This window comes from Meriones unguiculatus, chromosome 16, assembly GCF_030254825.1.
Source record: "Meriones unguiculatus strain TT.TT164.6M chromosome 16, Bangor_MerUng_6.1, whole genome shotgun sequence".
Taxonomy (NCBI): domain Eukaryota; kingdom Metazoa; phylum Chordata; class Mammalia; order Rodentia; family Muridae; genus Meriones; species Meriones unguiculatus.
Window position 1 is genome coordinate 39,967,457 of NC_083363.1, and position 20,189 is coordinate 39,987,645.

The window sequence follows — 20,189 nt, forward strand, 5'->3', positions numbered from 1 at the left end:
TCTCCAGAGGCTTGCAAATCAGCTTGGCAGGCATATGCAGCAAGGAACAAGAGACTCTGTTCAAACAAGGTGGAAGCTGAGGACTGACCTCAGAGATGGTCCTCTGACCTCTACTCACACATATGTGTACATATAGAAAGAGAGGGGGGAGGAAGGAAAGAAGAAAGATATGGAGGGGAAAAGGAAGGAAGGAAAGAAGCAAAGAAGAAAGTAAAATAGGAAGGAAGGAAGGAAGGAAGGAAGGAAGGAAGGAAGGAAGGAAGAAAAAAATCATATAGATTTTCCCTAGACAAGAGAATTTTCAAGAGAAACTGAGTCAGGCACAGTTAAAAGGTGCTCCATTCTCTGAGGGACAGGCTGTTGGCGTGAAAGAAATGGAGAATTGCAGAGGACTGCCTTTGCTCTTCAAGACAAAGGTGGGAAGGTTTTTGTGTGTGTGTTATAAGAGTTTAACAATTTAAGTTAATTCCCCTTGGGAACAAGGCCACCACATTCATTTCAAAGCTATTGGTCTTCGTCTTACACAATCTGGAATCATCCAGCTGATGTATTCAGAAAAAAAAAAAAAAAAAAAAAGCAAAACAAAACAAAAACCCCCACCAACTCCCTTCTTGGCCTAATTATTATCCACAGGCCATGACCATTCTCATTGAGGGAATCTTGGGAGAGGTTAAAGAGTGCTCCTAGTCTGGGGCAGGCCATCTCTTTCCCTCATCCTCATCTACTTGATGGCCACTCCTGAAGACCAATGAGTGCCTTTCCTCCTTTCAACCTCAACCTCCAGGATCCTCAAAAGCAAATGAACTCTCTCTTGTCTTACACAAGAATCATATGTGATTTTCAAACCACAGCGTTTCCTATACCAGTGGGAAAAAAGTCAGGCCCATTCATTGACTAGAGAGGCAATATGAACAATGTAAAAAGTAATATCCCAGAAATCAGGATTCAGAGGCCTTAACTCTCCTCTGACTATAGCACAACACCATGAGCAAATCACTTCCCTGTGCCCAGTTCCACCATATGTAAAATGTGAAAATTAGACCACAGGAGCTCTCTCTCTCTCTTCCTCCCCGACCCTCTGATCTCATCATTGTCCAGCTTCTAGGTTTTCCAAAGGCAAAACAAAAACACTCTTCATGTTACCAAGGCCCTGTAAAGCCCTAGTCTATTTAGACAGCGCCTCAATCCTAATGTTCAAACACACATAATAAATGAATACCTCACATGAAAAACAATTTAAAGGGACTAGTTCTACAGATCCAAAACCATAGGAGCTCCATGACACAGTGCAACAACAGTATATCTGAGAGGGGTCCCAGTGAGGTTCTAGTATGAATAGAGAGGCAGAAGCAAAAAAGGCTTTGAACCAGGCCAACGAGTTATTGCAATGAATATTTTCAAGCAAAGAAGTGTGGACAAACAGGTATACTATGGGACACACTGTGACACACTACAGATTTTTTTTTTTCTCTGTTGGGGAGGAGATTGTTAGGGTGGAGTGTGGGTATGAGGGAAGGGAGAGATAAGTGGGAATGGGGTACATGATGTGAAATTCACAAAGAACTAATACAAAGTTTAAAAAAAAACAATTTAATAATCGATCTTAAAAAAAAATCCCAATGTTTTCTTTACCTTAGGATTCTTTAGACGTGAAGCTGGCTACAAACATCTCCCACATTCCCCCTATTGTCTGAGAATATGCCAGCATCACGCACACGGGCACACCTGCTTCCTGTATTGCCCAGAGAAAAAATTCAGCTCCAGCAGGCTGGCTATTCAGGTTCCCCTTGGAAACCTGAGGGGACATACAGTTAACAGTAATTCCCAGATGAGAGGGACTACAGCAAGAAACAGAGCAAAGAGGAAGGAGGGCATAGCTAAGAGAGAGAATAATCTCCCTCCAGCCTAACATCTCTTGCTTCATTTGTCCCTGAAGAAATCCATGGTTGTCATGGCTAAAGATGTCCCTGACAAACAAGAGGTTTGCCTGGATCCCCAAAGAGTCTCCCTCTTTAAGCTACTAACCCCACAGACAAAACCAGGCAAACAGATACTAGCCCATGTTAAAGGAATTCAAGAATCCCCTTACTATTAAGGCACACAACTTTAATCCCAGAACTCAGGAGGCAGAGGCAGGAGGATCTCTTGAGTTTGAGGCCAGCTTGGTCTACAAAGCGAGTCTAGACAGCTGAGGCTGTTACATGGAGGAAATCCTGTCTCGAAAAATCAAAAATAAATAAATCATTTTACTAGAGAGAGCTACAACCACACTAATAGGCCAAAGTTAGAACAGATAAGATTAAAGAGGCTTCAGGTGCACCCAAACCTTGTTTGTGAATAACAAGAAGGAACTGGAAGGGTTTCGACATGTTTATCACCAATACTGTTCTTTTTTATTTTTTTTCCTCAGTCATGAATATTTTGTTTTTTTTTTCTTTTTCTATCTCTTCTAAGCATGCTTTTTAAAAAAGTTATAATAAACTACTTACAGTAAAAACACTTATGAAACAAACCATTAGGAAAGACATAAGTAAAAGCTGCATGAAAAATGTTTAACTCATTTGTATTTGGCAACCTCGAGGAAGATACTATTCTAGCCTATCTAGGTTGAGTCTAAAGTTTTGTACCTGAATCAGTATCTTGTATTTATCAATTTTAAAAACAACAACAATAACAACAACAAAACATCTTTCTGGACTTTAAATCTTTTCTTAAATCCTAAACAAGTTAAGCCTAACTGTGAAACTCTATCGAGTCTTCAACCCCATCAGATGCTTGAGAAGGAACAAAATTATTACTTAAGTAGGAAGAGCAGGAAAGGAGCTTCCAAAACTGAGAGGTGACAGAGACAGCTTACTGCCTGGTCACTCACCCAATCTCCCTCTATAACACTGGAGCATCATCTTCAATCTTCCCGCCCAGTACATCTGACGGATATAATTGTTAAGCAGGATATTTGAAGGCCTGGTCCTGTTCTTTACAGATACACAGGAGCTGCCAATCTCTTCTCAGCTGGCATGGGTGGTGAGCAAGCTTCCAGAAGCTCATAATCTGCAGCTGGGGCTCCACCATGACATCAAGGTCTCTTTAAGCATTCAGGTTCAGAAGTGAGAGCCTTGGTCATGGCTACCCCATTCCTTTTTTATCATCATGCATGTTGGACAATTGTGACATCCTTGAAAAGATTGTGTCCAAATAGCAGTTCTGAAATAATCGTTGACTATTACTCAATACCAAAGGATCTCCTGCAACGCCCCCCCACCCCCTGCCAAAGGCACAGAGTCACTGTACCTTCTCTCAGCCTTGTCCAGCCACATCTGATACACTCAGGTGGAACACATACTACCCTACTGTCACCCTGTCATCAGCTGCCTTTGGGATTAAGCCTGGCTTCCTCTCTCTAACTAGCCACACACTGCTCCCACACTATCGTACACTGCAGGACCCACACAGCCTGAATTTCCCCTATCAAATATCAGGGTGACGTGAAGCAAACCCAGCTAAGGCAAAAATACATTGTCACATTGACCGTCTTCAACTCTGTGACGGGAGTAGGTCTCGTCATTTTAATAAAACAACAAAAAGCAAAACAAACAAACAAACAAACAAAAACCTGACCTCAAAGAGAGTATATGTCTGGCCCAGGATCATACACAGCTTTTTTGCAGTGGGTGGGCAGATCCAAGCATCAACTGCCCTGGCTACATGGCATTTCTGCAGCCTACGGCTGTTTTTCACAACTGCAAACAAACCTTTGAGAAATGAGTCCATGCCTCCACTCAGCCATCTCCTACTTTTTAAGCAACTGCACTGCAGATGGCTTTTGCCTGTATACACGTCCTGCACTGCCCTTTCCTCCCAGCCCATAAGTCGCTCTATGAATACTGACTCCAGTCAACCAGTCCTCTCTGTTTCTCCCTTCAGGCACGCAGCAGGGTGCAGTCTGCAGTCCAAACTTCAAGGCATTTGTCCACTATTTTTCTCAGACCCGCCCCCTGCTCAAAGTACATTGGAAGTCAAGGTTAGAACCCAAACCACCTGTCTCTGCTTTGACTAGGAGACAATCTGGAGGGGGCCCATGCAGGTGCACTTGTGAGGTAGGCCCACAGATAAAGCCAGGATATCCTGGGAGGAGATGGAGGGATTAGAGAACTGTTTTGATGGGACAAGGATAGTTGTTACACATTACAAACTTTATAGTCATTCTGCTTTGTTACGAATCCCTAGGGCAGAGTAAGGAATGGTACCCCTAGAGGTAACATTGAGCACAGTTAAACTTCAAGAAGGGCTCCAGCAAGGGTGGAACCACTTATCTAAGCTGCTCCAGTTAGTAGAGGGTGAGAGACAAAGCTGTGGAGAATGACAAACCTATGGTAGAGTGTGGGACCGGGGGCGGGGGTGTGTGGGTGTGTATGTGCAGGAGTCGGAGAAGCCGGCCAGAGAAGGAGTAGGATTCAGATGTGTCCAAACCCCAGAATCTTGTCCTGAGATTGGCAGAGTAGGATCCCTGCCCGCCCCTGCCCCAGGCTTGCATGTCCTGCAGGTGTGTAGACCTGCCCTCACCTTTGCACCCCCACCTCTGCCCCCAGAGGAGGTTACGTAACCCAGGTTAAACTTTCTCCCCCCTTGTAAGATCATGTAAGGCAGCACCTGGAATTACTCCTGATGCAAACGAAGCATCCCCAGTGCTCTGGCCCTGGCCAATCATGTACGCTCATCCTGAAAGCCCTACCTGGCTCCCAAAGGCTTAAGCATCATTTGTTCCCCTCATTAAACAAGCTGTCTCACTGAAGCAGTCTCCCGAGAGACTGTTCTCCTTGCGCTCACAGCCACCTGAGGTCTCTTCTGCTCCCAGCCATTCCAGCCTTGCTTCTCCTCTCAGGATTTGCTGGTCACCATGGCGGGCCAACCCGGGAGAGGGAGCCCGAATGGCAGAAGAGTTCACCAGCAGCCCTGGCCCCGCACATGCCAGCTGGTCTTACGAATCCAGCTTTGTTAGACTATGGCCCCTCCGATGATTTACACACTGACTGTGGGCTCTTTTCATGCTACAGAAACAGCTATATGGCTCCAACACAAATTAGACAATTCCACACTGCAACCATGATAGCTTATTATAGTGTTCAAAAGTAATCTGTCCTAGAATCCACAAACAATTGGTCCAACCAACCCACCTTAAGAGCCTTCTGCCTAAGGGCTGGAGGGTAAGAACACATTCTGGTCTTGCAGAGGACTTGAGGTTGGTTCTCAGCACCCATAGCGAGTCGTTCGCAAACATCTTCAACTTCAGCTCTAAGAGGGAGACCCAACACCCTCTTCTGGCCTAATGTGCATATGCCCGCACGAATATGCACACATTCCACACAGATTCACATAATTAAAAATGAAATAAATCTTGAAAACAAGAGCCTTTATTTAAGTCCCTAACACAGCATCACTGTAAGTCAACAGGTACAAACTCAATGGCTCACTAGCTTTAAATTTAAACAATCTCACCTTATAACCTGGAAAGAATAAGATTAGTCTCTGGATGTTCTAGGCCACTGCTATCCTGCAGAATGTTCTAGATGATGAAATAAATGTTCTGTCTGTCCCAAAATGGTCGGGCAAATACTAAGTTATGAGTGCCTACTGGGTACTTACTTCAGCTGTGACTGGTGCAACTGAGAAGCTGAATTTTGCTTTTTAATTAATTTTAGCTTAAATGACTCAAGGTTTGTAGCTACCACAGGGACCAGATCTAAACTGTTTGAGTCCTGAGGCACATGGTAAAACGTGGTGTCTCTCCTCTAAGAATTTACAGCCTATGGGAGGAGGTGAAGTATGATAGCTAGGGTGGAAGATGGAGAGAACTAGAAATTCAGAAATAGTATCTTAGAACAGATTACTATATAGATTATTATAGATGTAGTTAAGTTGGCAGAGTGTTTGTTTGTATACACAAAACCCTGGGTTCGGCTCTCAGTATCACAAACCAGGTAGGGCATGCCTGTGATTCCAGCAGTTCCCAGACTCAAGAATTGGAAACAGGATGATCAAAAGCCTAAGGTCATCCCCTGTTACCCAACAAGCTTAAAGCCAGCCTGGGCTACATTAAACCCTTTTAAAACATAAAGATTAAAATAAGCCAAGAGCAGAGAATAACATCTCTCCCTTTTGGCCACTGAAGCACAGCAGTCCACATGTAAGAGAGCCCCAGAACCCTCACAATGTTTGCTGCTGTACTTAAGGAAAACACTGTCTTCACAGGTCATGCTTGTGACATGGATACATTGTCAAATGCACATGAGCTGCCTAAGGCAGAGAACACTGATCAGCTAGGCTGGTCAGAAACTAAACACACTTTAAACTAGGTAAATCCAATTCCCTTTTCTCACTCCCTTTTCTACTTCTCATTTTTCTTCACAGCCTAAAATCTAAGCACAAAAGGAAGCATGGTCCAATACAGTCACAGCCGAGTCATGTTCCCTTCCTCGTTTTCCAGCACTTCCTCCATCAGCAGTTTGAGGACACTGACATTCTCTAGCCCAATTTCCAAACACCCCCTTAAAGTTTCTAGAAAAACAGGTTGTCTGGCCTCCAACTTCTGGCACTTTTGTAAATGCAAGGAATAGGGAAGAAAGACATGAGAGAAGGGAAATGATAGAAGGAAAAGAAACAGCAATGGCACCAGTTAGACGCAACTACGAGAGCACACAGTTGGTTCCTATTCTCAGCTACGCCACTGCCAAGGGAGCTTATGCAGACATAAGAGAATAAGGTGACTTTTCTGAGATCCTTCCACATTTTCTCAGCGCAGCGGGCAGCCAGTGGTGAGAAGACTGTTTTACTGTCTTTTCCATTTTACTATATTTTTCTCATACACTTGTGAATGAGGAAAAAAAAAAACATCAAATGAAAAATATTATTTTCCGTGTATCACACATTTGTTTCACTTTATTTTATTTGTTTGTTGACTCACTGTGTTGCCAGGCTAACCTGCAACTCATCTTGATGGCCTAGAACTTATAGTAATGCCGCTACCTTAGCCTCTCAAGTGCTGGGATTACAGACATGAGCCTATAGGCCTGGCTTTATACTGATCATTTTTAGAAAATGTTTATTTGTTTAAATTATTTGTATACAGAGACATGTGCATGTGAGAGCAGGTGCTCACAGAGACCAGAGATGTTAGAGCCCTTGGAGTTGGAGTTATATATGGCTATTACAAGCCATTCCGGATTCTCTAGAAGAACAGTGCAAGCCTTTAACCACCGAGCCACCTCTCCAGCCCCTTCCTTTTTATTTTAAATCAAATGGAACTTTTGTACTCCCACCCACACTGACCTCACTATCTTGGGGTTATAATACAAAAAGAAATCTATTTCCACAAAATGACAAAAGAATGATAATTAGAGCCCAAACAATAGACTCATGTTGTTATGACAGCTTAACCTAATAATAAAATCTTAAGTAGGTTTCATAGACAAAAAAATTCTTCAGGGACTTACTTACAATCCCAAGTGCTAAAGTGAATACACTGCAAGAAACCACAGCCCCTTCAGCCTGGCAGCCACTAATCTTTTCCGACTTTGGAAAGGAAGGAGGCTACAGCGTACCTAGCCTCAGAAGGTATAGCTCCCGGCTCCAACCATAGGACTCCACAACAACAGGACGGCAGGACTGGAAACATCGACTTTAGAAAGCGTGTTTCAATGGAAGACAGAGAGGTAGAAAGCGATCTTTACAGCGTGAACACAAGAACCAAAGGCCGACTTTCAGAGTGCTGAGATCCGACAAGGCACACAAGACCCCACGGGTCATTGAGATGCAACACAGCCATTGCAACCATAAGCACACAGCAGTAATAGTACCTGCTCAAGACTGAGCTCTTTATGGTTACATCTCAGAAATAGGAAGTGACGTGAGCCCTACTCCCTTCCTAAAGATCTGTTTATTGACCAGTAATGGATGCTGCGGGAGGGGGTATCATTTTCTTTAATGGGAAAGCAGCTAGGAGGCTAGTTAGATAGCAGAGAGCGTACCGAGAGAATGGAAGACTGATTCCAGGGTTAATGGTGGGTGGAATATAATCACAAAGCATTATATGTATTATGAAACTGTCAAGTAATAACAATAATTTTGTAAAGAAGAGTCCAGCCTATCCGTCTCACAGTGGGTAGGGGTAAAGGAGGTCTCACAGGACCTCTGACAGAAAACTTCAGGACATTCAGTCCTCATTCTCATAAGCCATTCAGTGTGAACCAGGAAGAGATCTTACGAACTGCGATAATCAGCTGCCGGAGCACAATGCCGTCAGCTCAACAAGGCATTGTTCGCGGAGAACTCGGTGCACCTGCAGAGGCTCTTCCTGAACAGAATCTCTCTTTGTAATAGGATTTTACCTGCTTGCACCCTTGAAACTAGCAATTTGGAAAGAAAAGGCCTTCCTTAGAGAGACACCTCATACATAAAGATCTCAATGTAGAAACCCCAGGAAGGCTAAACTATGGGAAGGGCTACCTACACCTGACAAACACAAGTGAAAGACACCATGTTGAAGTGACAGAAGGGTGTAACTGGGTTGGGTTTGATTTTACGCCTCCATTCCTCTTTTATATATATATATATATATATATATATATATATATATATATATATATATAATAGGATATAGTTGTAAGGACACAAGGCATGTCATGAGGTTAAAAAGAGCTGTAAGGATTTTGAAGCTCAGGCTGGTGAGATGGCTCAGAGGGTAAAGGCCCCGAGCATTAAGCCTTTAGACCCAAGGTTCCATTCCTGGGGTGCACATAGACGTAGGAAAAAAGAACTAACCTCTGGAAATTGTCCTCTAATCTTCTCATGTGCCCTATGGCCTGCCTGTATCCCAACACACTAAATAAATAAAGTAAGTAAGTAATACATTTCTTAAAAAAGAATGTTTAAGATCATAGTAACAATATGTTGCTTTCTGCTCCTGAACCAGCCTTTATTTCTACAGCTTCCTGTGTTCTCTACCACTTTAAAACTATGCCTCCAAAGCATAGTTTATAAATGTATCTAATCACAAACTATAACAACAACTATTGATGGATAAAATGATCACAGAATGATAGTTCTAGATGTACATAACCTTGAAAGGTCAGTCACATTACAGTTAACTACAGGGACAACTCAAAACAAAATTTGATCCTAGTCTAGCTCTTCTACTCAAGAGGGAAGGTTTCCATCCTAAGGTAAGAAGGGGGCTCAATGGATGGAGTGCTTGAGGATTGGAGTTGCTATCCCCAGCACCTATGGAAAAGGCAGCTGGTACAAGGCCCATGTGCAATCCCAGCACTTAGTTGGTGGAGATGGAAGACAGCGGAGCAAATGCTCGGGGCTCATTAAGAGACCCTGCTCATTAAAGAAGGTGGAGAGAGGTGGAGAATGACTCCTGATGTCAACATCTGGCCTCCACATCTATGTGCACACATGTTCATACACACGGCCACAAAAGTACCCACCTAAATATAAATACAAGAATATACACACACAAACAACATACACACATACCACATAAAATAAAGTTCTTTCTATCACAAGCCTTATGGATATGCTGGTTAATTGTTTGTTTGTTGAGGATATTTTGGTGTTTTTGTTTTGTTTCTCAATTTGATAAAAGCTAGAGGCACTTGGGAGGAGGGAAGCTAAATCAAGAAAAATATCTCCGGGCTGGAGAGATGGCTCAGTGGGTAAGAGCACTGTCTGCTCTTCCAGAGGTCCTGAGTTCAATTTCCGGCAACCACATGGTGGCTCACAACCATCTATACTGGGAGCTGATGCCCTCTTCTGGCACGCACGTGTACATGCAAGATAGAGCACTCATAACATAAAATAAATGTCTGAAAAATAAATAAAAACTATAACAGAAGAAAAAATGTCTGTATTGAATAGGCCTGTAGAAAAGTCTGGGAGGCACTTTCTTGCTTACTGGTTGATATGATGTGATTGATGATTGTGGATGGTGTGCCCTCTGGGCAAATCATATGAAAAAATCAAGCTGAGAGAGCCATGGAGAGAGAGCAAGCCTATAAGTAGTGTTCCTCCATGCCTTCTGATTCAGTTCCTGCCTCTAGGTTCCCACTTGAGTTCCTGCCCCAACTACCCTCTACAATAACTGTGACATGGAAGTGCGAGCCAAACAAACCCTTTCCTCCCCAAGTTTCTTTTGTTTGTCATAGCAACAGAAAGAAAACTAAGCGCTGTGCCAACACGAAAGACAATGGCGTGTATACAAAGTACTGTTCCGATGTTCAGTTTACCCTGGTTGGAAACTACAAAAATATTTTATGAAGAGAATATCTTCATTGTTAGGAAATGCACTCATTTATTGAGGGGCGGTTCATGAAGCAATTTGCAAAGTTTATTTTGCTTATTGGGTATATGTGTATATACATGTGACATGTATTATACGTTACTAAATATAACAAGCTAATCTATAATCCATATGCTATCATGTAAAATCAGTGTATGGCTTCAGAAGCAAAGAACAAATGACAATGAGTAAAATGTTAAGCTGGATGTAGTGTCACATGTGTGTAATTCTAGCATTACAGAGTCTGAGGAAGGAGGATAAGGAGTTCAAGAGCAGCTCTGGCTACATGGTGAGTTTGAGGGCAGCCTGGGCTAGGTAAGACACTGTCTCAAAACAACAAAAGCAATAATAAGCATAAGATCAGCCTGGAATATAGGAATTCACAGGGATATAGGTATTCCTTACTCTCTCCACACAACTTCTCTCAAGTTAGAATTAGGCATACATAGGAAGCTTTTTAGATGTTTTTGTTAGAAAGATGCACGGTGCCCGGAGAGTGAAGCTTCTCTAGGCACCAGGTTTTCAGAGGATTGCCTTAGTAGGGCTTACGCAGGCTCTCAGCCAGACCTGTCCAGTCAAAGGCATCCTGGGTTAGCTATGAAGACAGCTCGGCACACTCACAGGTGACAAATCCGGGCGGCAGTGTCAGAAGGTTGGACAGCCCTGCCAGTGTGTGCCAAGTACAGTGCTGCCACAGCACGCCACTGACCATTCTCCCGAGTCACTAAGGGAAGCAAAATAAATTGAGTTTTAATGTTTCCCCTCTACTTTCTGTATTTTTTTTTTTTTTTACAAAAACTAGGGAAAGTGTGGGTTACTAATAAATAGAGGGGAAGGCACACAAAATCCTACCACACTGGAACCTTTCTCCACTCTGGCATCTTTCCTTCCAGCCTCTGAAGGCTTAAAAGAGCTGAGACTGTTATAAACTACGCAGCCTGTCTGTTCCTTTTACCTAATATAAACGTCTCTTTGAACTGGATCAAAACAGTCCACTGTACATGCATACTTTACCATTTACCTAGTTATTTCCCTAGAATTGGTACTTTATTTGTTTGCACTGTTTATGGTCCACAAGGCTAAGTTAAATGGTTATGAGGTTAGCCTGGCATGGTGTCCCGTATTATAATCCCAACACTAAAGAGGCTGTCACCAGAGAATCACAAGTTCAAGGCCTGCCTGGCTACAGAGTAGGAGCCTGTTTAAAGCTACCCTCCTCTCCCCACAAAAGTACATTTATGCTCACTGTGCTTACTTAGATAAAAATCTGTTTATACCTCTGTGATAGAGTCCCAAAAATAGAATGCCAGACCAAACAGTATAAGCATGTTCAGCACTCAATAGAAAAGACTGAAAGCAGGTTGTAGGAAGGTGAGCACACACCTTTATCTGTAGATGGAAAAGGAAACATCTGAATGGGATTTCCAGAGCCTTCACTCAGGAAAGGAAGTTGCGACCACAGCGGGGGAACAAAATTGCTGCCTTCAAGTCAAACTGAGCGCAGAGACAAATAAGTACTGTAAGCTATTTTTGCTCTTAAAAGAGAAAAGACCAAAATATTCCAGCCTTTATCAACACACAGAGTCTCTAAGTGAGGGATGAAGGATAGCAGCCTCACACAAAGATAAACCTAAAAGGCTTTAGGTGTCTATCACCTAAAAGGCTCCCTGGATTGAGTGAGCTCCTAAACATTTAGGTAGGAAGGGTGTGGGGTGTATGTGTGTGTGTGTGTGTGTGTGTGTAAGGAATGTGTATATATGAAGATACAGATGAAAAAGCAAGGCTCACATCTAAACTTTTCAGCCCAACTAGCTTCCAGCAATTTAGTTTTAGACTCTCCCCACCCCCCTTTTTTTCCCTCTGCCCTGTGGCATAGAAAAGGGAAGTGTGGGTTGGTAAGATGGCTCTGTGTATTAAAAGCTCTTGCTACACAAGCCTGAAGGAAAGAAGTGACTCCTGAAAGTTGTCCTCTGACCTCCACATGTGTTCCACTGATAGCATGTCATGTCACAGACACACACGCGCAACCCCCACATACAAATAATATGTTTAAAAAGTTTTAACAGAAAAAAAAGGGATCCAATAGTAAGAGTGCCATGTATCTGAACAATTAGCCCCTTGTTTGGGCGAAACCTCTCTGAATTAAATTCCTTCTTTTGCTAAACGACACAGTTAAATACAAAGTCCCTCAAAGTGACTTGCAGGTCTCTGATTCTACAACATTTTCCAGTTTCAATAGTGCCAGGGAAGGAAATGGAAAGAGGGGATTGCCTCTGAATGCATTATTTGTAATAGACAGTCAGAATCGTTTTCTAGAACACCCTGGATCCAGAAGCACTTGGTGAAGGAACAGGACTACACAAACTATGGATCTTCCACTCCTTTAGAAAACAGGAGTGAACTGGGCAGTGGTGGCACATGCCTTTAATCCCAGCACACTTGGGAGGCAGAGGCAGGCGGATCTCTGTGTTCAAGGCCAGCCTGGTCTACAGACTGAGTTCCAAAACAGCCAAGGCTACGCAGAGAAACCTGTCTCGAAAAACCAAACCAAAGAAAGAAAGAAAGAGAAAAAACAGGCTGAGAACTCTAAAGGCGCGAAGCAGACAGAAGCAGCTCACCATGGCCATTGCAATAGTAGATCCACTTCTCCCGGTTCTGGGTTGGAGTCAAGGACTTCTTGAGCCCTGCCTTCTCCACGATGGCACTGGGGTCCTGCCGAGGCCCCTTCTTGAGAGTCCTGGAGCTCTTTCGGATACTACAGACCACTATCAGCACCAGCACCAGCAGGAGGAAGAGCACAATCATCCAAGGCAAGTGCTCATTGATGTCGAAATGCTTGTGTGGGTTCTGTCTGGGGTGGCCCCTCTTGGGAGCCTTGATGGCCGTGCTAGACTTCTCGCCAGTGGCCTCCATGGACGATGGTAGCAGCTTCAGGATGTGTCTGTGGTGGGGGCCTTGCTGGTGGGTAACTTGGGGTGGGCTTGGGAGGGTCTTGTTCATGCCTTCCTTCCCACTTGTTGAGCTTGTGTTGTCGGGAACTGTCCCTTCCTGGATGCCACTTGGTACCTTTGGTCTAACAGAGGCAGTAGAGTTGGTTTCTGTTGAGTTCATGCCTAGAAAAAAAGAGTAAGGAGGGGGGAAGAGCTTTTCCATATTTGGGTGTCTACCCATTCTCTCCTGTCCCTTGTCATCTCCAAATGAGGGCAGATGATCAAAGAAGAGATGGCTATTGGCGCTGAAGATCAAATATTGTTTTGCACATTTTCATAAAGGTCCTAAAAGCATCTTTATATCAAAAAATAAGATCTGAATAGCTAAACTCACTTTCTGTACCCAGAACACTGGCATCTTCAAGGAACCAATATTTGAGCTCTCCTAGACTCTCCTAGACATCCTTTCTAGACTTCAAGTTCTAAATGGACAAGTGTGCATCTGCCTCTAGTCAAGCCTCCACCGATTGGATTACGCAGGGAATTTGTTTCCATTCAAATCCTTTGCTCATTCTCCTCCTCCTCCCTCACCTTTAGTTTATTTCATGACTCAGTGGTGAAACAGAGCCTATGACTAAGATAAAGAAACAAGCTCAGACTCAAATCCAACTCTGTACAGCAGGCCGATAAATAAAGTAGGGCTGGACTTTCCTGGCTCCTAGCAGCTCTATCCAAGATTACACAGGGTTGGGGCTGGCTTTGTGAACTTCTTTCTGAGACATTTCCACAATTCGTCCTCATAAAAGAGTGTGGGGGATGGGAACTGAGAGTCTCCGGGGACAGAACCTGGCCTGAGTCAGTCCCCGGAGTTCTACAAACCCGTTTCTTCGTTTCAAAATGGTGGGTGTGAGAAAGGGCTCCCTGCCATTGAAGGCCAGACATCAAGAAAGTGTGCTATGAGGCACAATTTAAGGTGGCTACTGTCTCATCGAAATTAAATGCAATGAAAAAGGATATGGCAAAATCTGAACTTCTGCCTGAGTGTTGACTGCATCACTAGGCAAACAGGGGTACCAGATAAATGAATTAAGTCAAGACCACTGGAAAAACATTGCCAAATTTTTTTTTTCCCAGGTGTGAGGGCTGGTCACATTCGCTCAGGTTTAAATGTGCTTGTTTCTAGATATAATGGCACACTCTCTCCTTCTGTTTTTGCTTACTCGGGATTAACTCCATGTTGCATAGCTTTTTAATCTGAAGCCTTAAACACTTAAAAATCACTCACTCCGGCAAGTTTGAAGCCGAGAGCTGAAGGGGTTAAGTGATTTACATAAGGTCACAAGCTGTCCTTATTTCTCTCTGTTCTTATTTGCCAGTTTGATGTAACCTAGTTTTTAGGTATCTGTCTCCTCCTAATAGAAACCTTCTGAGTTTAAATATTTCTATTAAGTCCAAAGAAGCCAAATTTAATTAGCCACAAAAATGAAGGCTCTCTCCTCCAAGAGATGACTTTAGATTTTGCAAAGTAGAGAAAACATGTTTGGTTATAAGCCCACTGTACTGGGCTCAAAGCCTTCCTCAAGCGAGTAATTCATGAGGTTAAGTTACCTTGGGACTCATAGGTGGAGGGAGGGACATCGTGGGAGTCCACGTGCTCAGGGTGAGAAAAGATAGCTGTTCCAGGGGAAGGTGAGATTGTGCTGGAGAAGGACAGGCGTGTGCCACAGACATTGTCTGTCTCCTTGGTCCCCGGCTTGACCACCGCCAGGTTCTGACCGAGACAGTCTGTGTGGGCTTTGCATTTCATCACACTGGAAGGCACATCCGAGAAGGTTCCCCGAGCACACTGCTTGCACCGCACATCCTCATTCTCCGTCCCTTTCTTCCGCACACCCCAGCCCACGGGGCACACCGTATGGGGGGCGCAGGTCCCATTAGACTGATACATTCCAGGCGGGCAAGTGCATTCTCGGTCAGTCAAGGCCGCACAAGGTAATCTCTCAATCATCGGCCATGGGCATGGCTGGCTACAGTCATGGCATCTCTCTATGCCGTTCTCGTGCCTGGTAAAGGTCCCCGCGGGGCAACTGCTGCAGACCCGCAGGCTCGTGTTGGTACAGTGCTCGGAGACATACGTTCCTGCAGGACACTTGTCACAGGTTAGCACCTGGCCAGTGGTCCGGTCGACGTGGCGGTAGGTGCCAGTGAGACTCAGGGTCTTTTGTTCTGTCTGAGCTGTGGTGGTGCTGAGGAATCCAAGCTGAAAGAAATAAGAGAGGCTGTCAGATAGGAACGGAGGAGAGAGCAAAGCACCAGCAGTGGCAGCAAAAACTGTCATCATCGCCGTTCAAGATCTGGCTGGTACCACACCAGCTTGACATCAGAAGCAGGGAGGCGTATGCCAAAGCTGTCAGTTCTACAGCACCTGCGCATGCGATGATAAACCAGGCATACTTCCGGCATTCCTGGTATGTTCATTATACTATAGAACCGATGCTCTTAGAGTCACATCCTGTCTGTCCAGTCTCTGAAGGCCACAACTGATAGGTGCACATTCCTGCAGGTTGCCACTGAGGGGTCTATGCCTTGTGCTGGGGTCCAGCAAGAACAACGCAGTGACCACATCATGCATCAAATAAAAACTTTGACCAGTAGGTCAGAGTTACACCAGTTTCCTGAATAAAACTTGGACCTGTCAGCGGTGGTGGCATATGCCTTTAATCCCAGCGCTTGAAAGGCAAGAGCAGGCGGATCTCTGAGTTAGAGGCCAGCCTGAGTTCTAGGACAGCAAGGGCTACACAGAGAAACCTTGCTACAAAAACCAACAGCCACAAAGAGCTTAAGGGACTGTAAGTCCTGGGATGCTGAAAAAGGTGGTGGAAAGGAGCAGAAAGCGAAGACCAGTGTGACAGCTTTCCTGTGGCCAGGAAAATGGAGGGGACCTAACCATCCTCAGTGAGATGGAGAAGTTTATAGGAAAATAATGGCTGCCTTGAGCTACCAGCTACAGAACAAACTTCTTCTAGATTTACAACTATGGGGACACCTAAAAGAACAAAGCAAGAACTTGTACAAAGCGATAAAGAGTTTCTGTCTTCTTAGCATGAAACTAACTCAGGTCTCTTCCTTCCCAACCCCCACGATCAAGTGAGGCCAAGGCACTTCCTCCTTACCACCCCTGAGTGCTCCTCCTTACAGCTTACTAGATATACTTGGTTTTTCCTTCGTCTGAGCCTGAAAAGGGGGGGGGGGGCGCGGAGGCGGTCATGGGGTGGATAGTGGTTGATTTTCTCCTTGAGAAACTTAATTTCATCTAAGAAACTGAGAAAGAAGAGAGCCTGCTACTTGGTGATAAGTTCTGCGTCTTTCAGGGTCTGGCTTTGTGCTTCCTGTCCCTGCTCCTTTCATGGGCACAGGGAGCCTCAGACACCCTCTTCTGAGCCAGCGGATGCACTCACTGGGTGGAGGAAGCCATCTGTCCGATGGAACCCAAGCATAAGATTAGAGTAGTGCCTCCTCTCCTCCATCTCAGACTCGGGCTTGTGCATCTGGGGAGACACGGAACCTCAACACCAGGCTCCCCCACCCAGGGCTCAGACCCCCGGAGCCAGCCTGAGCGTACATGTGGCTGACTGCCCGTCACCCCAGGCGAAGATCCAGGCTTGCATTCTGAGCCGGATGGTAGGTACTGTGCCAGTCCCTTGATGTCTGACTTGTCAGGGGTCACATAGCAGTGTACAACAACCCCCCCCCCCCCCCCCGCCAATCGCCAATCCCATATCCCCTGTACTCTATACCACACTTTCTCTTTTGGGACTTCTTGATTTCTTGGAGTAAAAGGAGGTTGCTATGTTTTAGTTCGTTTTGTAGATAATTTGTTTTGAGATAGGGTCTCACTTTATACTTTATGGCCTCAAACCCAATCGTGACTCAGACTCCCCAGTTGCTGGGATTCCAGGGATGAGCCACTGAGCTGGGCTAATTTGTCCGTCCCCCCCCCACACACACATACACACACCAGTTTGTTTTGTTGATACAGGGTCTCAATATGCCGCCTAGGCTGATGTCAAACTTGCAGTCCTCCTGCCTTGCACTCCCGAAGGCTAGGATTACAGGCATGCACAACCATGCTTGGCTGATTTATCAGTTCTTAAAAGACTGTAATATTGACCTATAAATTACCTCATGCTGCAGTCAGCAGTTCTATCTCCAACAAACAGAAGAAAGCAGAGTGTGAATTAACTGTGTTTGGTGAAGTGGAAGGAGGAAGAAACCAACGAAACAGAAGCAAGCAGTGAACTGGACCAAGATCACAAGGCTGCCTCTTAGCCAAGGAGCAATGGGAGGTAGGCTCCAGGCCCCGTGTTTCTGTCTCAAATTGAGCAGCTCTGCTTTGCAAAGCCTAATCAGGCTTCTGAGTGAAGGTCTGTTTAAAGCACAGCTTATTGTTACTCAAGCAAGAACTACAGGGGCCCTCAAGTCTCTTCTGATTCCAGAGTCAATGGCTAATCCCACTGTGAAAAAAAACAAAAAACAAAAACAAAAACCAACAACCTACAGAAAGCATCTTACTGGTTGCCACTTCCTCCCAGAGAGTTCGATGGACAAGGAGGCAAAGAACACCCAAGAAAAGCTGTTCTCCTAAGACCTTTCAGTCAACTGAGAAGTCTCTATCTAAACTAGAACTTTTCCACCAGGTGTTAAAGCAGTTGCCTGTAATTCCAGTACTGGGGAGACTCAGGAGAGAGTAACACGGGGATCCAGACCAGTCTGGGCTACACAAAACAAAACAGTATCCCCATGTGATGGCACATGCTTATAAAACCAACACTTGAGAGGCTGGAATAGGAGGATCAGCAGTTCAAGGCTATCCTTGGCTACATGGCCAGTTTGAGATTAGCCTGAGCTACCTGAGAGCACGACTATAAACATGCATTCACCCATACATGCAAGTGCATGCACAAACCCACATCACACACAGACACACTAGCTTTTCCCTCTAACCCCGTGGCTCTGGGCAGAGATGATATGGCTCAACTTAAAAACAATATGTAAAGATAGCTGCTACACGTGCGCGCGCGCGCGCACACACACACACACACACACAAAATTAGTGAAATTTAACACTAGTTAAAAAACAAAACAAAACACTGGAACAGGGAGATAGGTGCGAGACAGTGAAAGCAAGAAAGCTGATGCTGGATCCGTTTAATCAAGACCCTTGATTCCCCCATCTGTGTAGAGATGGAAAAGACAGGTCAGAGAGGTCTATCACAGTCTAAGGCCTTGGATACAGCCCTAGGAAGAGTAGGAAGGTGGCTCAGAAGTTAAAGCATTTGCCACACAACAGGGAAACAGTCCTCGAACCCATGTAAATAGCAAGAGGGTAACAGCAGTATACCTGTAATTACAGCACAGAAATCAGGGGATCCCTACCACGCGAGTGAGCTCGGTTTGACTGGGCGCCCCTGCCTCCCTGAGGAGGGTGGAAGTGCTGAATCAAGGATGGTACTCATCATCAACCCCAGGCCTCTGCGTGCACACCCTCCCCACCCCCCCCACAAAAAAATAATAATACTACCCAGCATAATTTTGGAAACCGCTTTCCTAGACCCCGTCTTATCTCTGAGATCCTTGTGAGTTTACAACAGGGTAAGGAAATTCTTTCATTTGGCTGTGAGTTTTCTTGCCTTTGAGCTGAGTGGAAATGGCCCCCAATCCCATTATCAGAATCACCTCCCCTATCTCTACCGAACCCGGCACTTGTAATTACTTCAATATTGTTCTCTATTAACATTCTACCACCCCTCCCCCCTCCCCCCAAAAAAATCCTTGTAATAATCCCACCAATTTGGAACTACAGATTCTCTGTGCAAATTGATTCATCCCCAGTGTCACCGTAGACGCCAGCGACCACATTCCCAGGCCCTTCGCCGAGCATATACACATAATACACAGTCCCTTGAGTCAACTTCTCCGTTCTCTTATTTAGGTTTGGTTTTCTGCGTCTAAAGGAAAAAGCCAACCATGCCGGTGTGTGATTTCTCTTTGACTAACTTCTGTTACTATATCACCAAGATCTGTCTGGGTGAACACGTGCACTGCCTCGTTCTAACCGCTAAGCTTTCTTCAACAGAACGAGTACACGCTAGAGAGCTGGCTCAGCTGTTAAAGGCTAGTCTCGCAACCGACAGAATGGGTACGTCTTACTTTAGAGGGTCTCCCCTCCAAGGCCGTGTTGACCGCTTTCTTGCGTGTAGGTCAGTGTACATTTTTCTGTCTTGCATAACTCCTTCGCCTCTGAATCAACCACAGAGCTCCTCTTCTCTTTCCTCCTTAATCCAAGTAGCAGACACAACCATACGGCTGCTCAGTCTTTTGAAATCCAAAATGTAATCAATAACCTGAAGCCACTCCATTCTCTCACTCCTAACAATATAAAATGAACATGCATCCATAAATATGTATCTTTACATACATGCACCCATGGCTGGACCAGTCTAGAGTCAAAGGAAGGCTTGGACAAAGATTCTGAAGACAGGAGGCATATATATTCCTACCCAACCTGTCGCAAAGTCAACAGGATGGACGCAAGCCGGTTGGACTCGTAGTACTCAACCAACTGTTAGCTGTGTGTTGTTGACTTTGTCGGGTCTCACCATCCATGTAGCCTTTAAAACTCTTCCTAGACACCCGGAGGCCAAGCAGATGAGCAAGCGGCCTATCACATTTCCTGTTTCTGTCCATCATATTAGGGCATAATTACATAGTGTCTCCTAATGTTGGTTGGCGGCCTCGTAAGTGTATATACTTATCTTCCCTTAATGGTTACAAGCACCTCAAGGCCAGGGACTGCCACACTGACTACATTTCCTCACTTGCTCAACTACCTAAATGAAGACTAGGAAAATAATAAGCAA

The 20,189-nt window shown here is 44.8% G+C and overlaps 1 protein-coding gene across 1 annotated transcript in view; it reads right to left on the reverse strand.

Annotated features, from left to right (window-relative positions):
- Nucleotides 1-20,189, reverse strand: part of Tnfrsf21 (TNF receptor superfamily member 21) — a 73,148-nt gene that overhangs the window by 37,521 nt on the left and 15,438 nt on the right. Inside the window, exons 2-3 of the mRNA XM_021650414.2 lie at nucleotides 14,878-15,529; nucleotides 12,958-13,452 (exon numbers count right to left, since the gene is read on the reverse strand). Coding sequence (XP_021506089.1) covers nucleotides 12,958-13,452; nucleotides 14,878-15,529 — 1,147 coding nt within the window. The remainder of the gene's footprint in view (nucleotides 1-12,957; nucleotides 13,453-14,877; nucleotides 15,530-20,189) is intronic.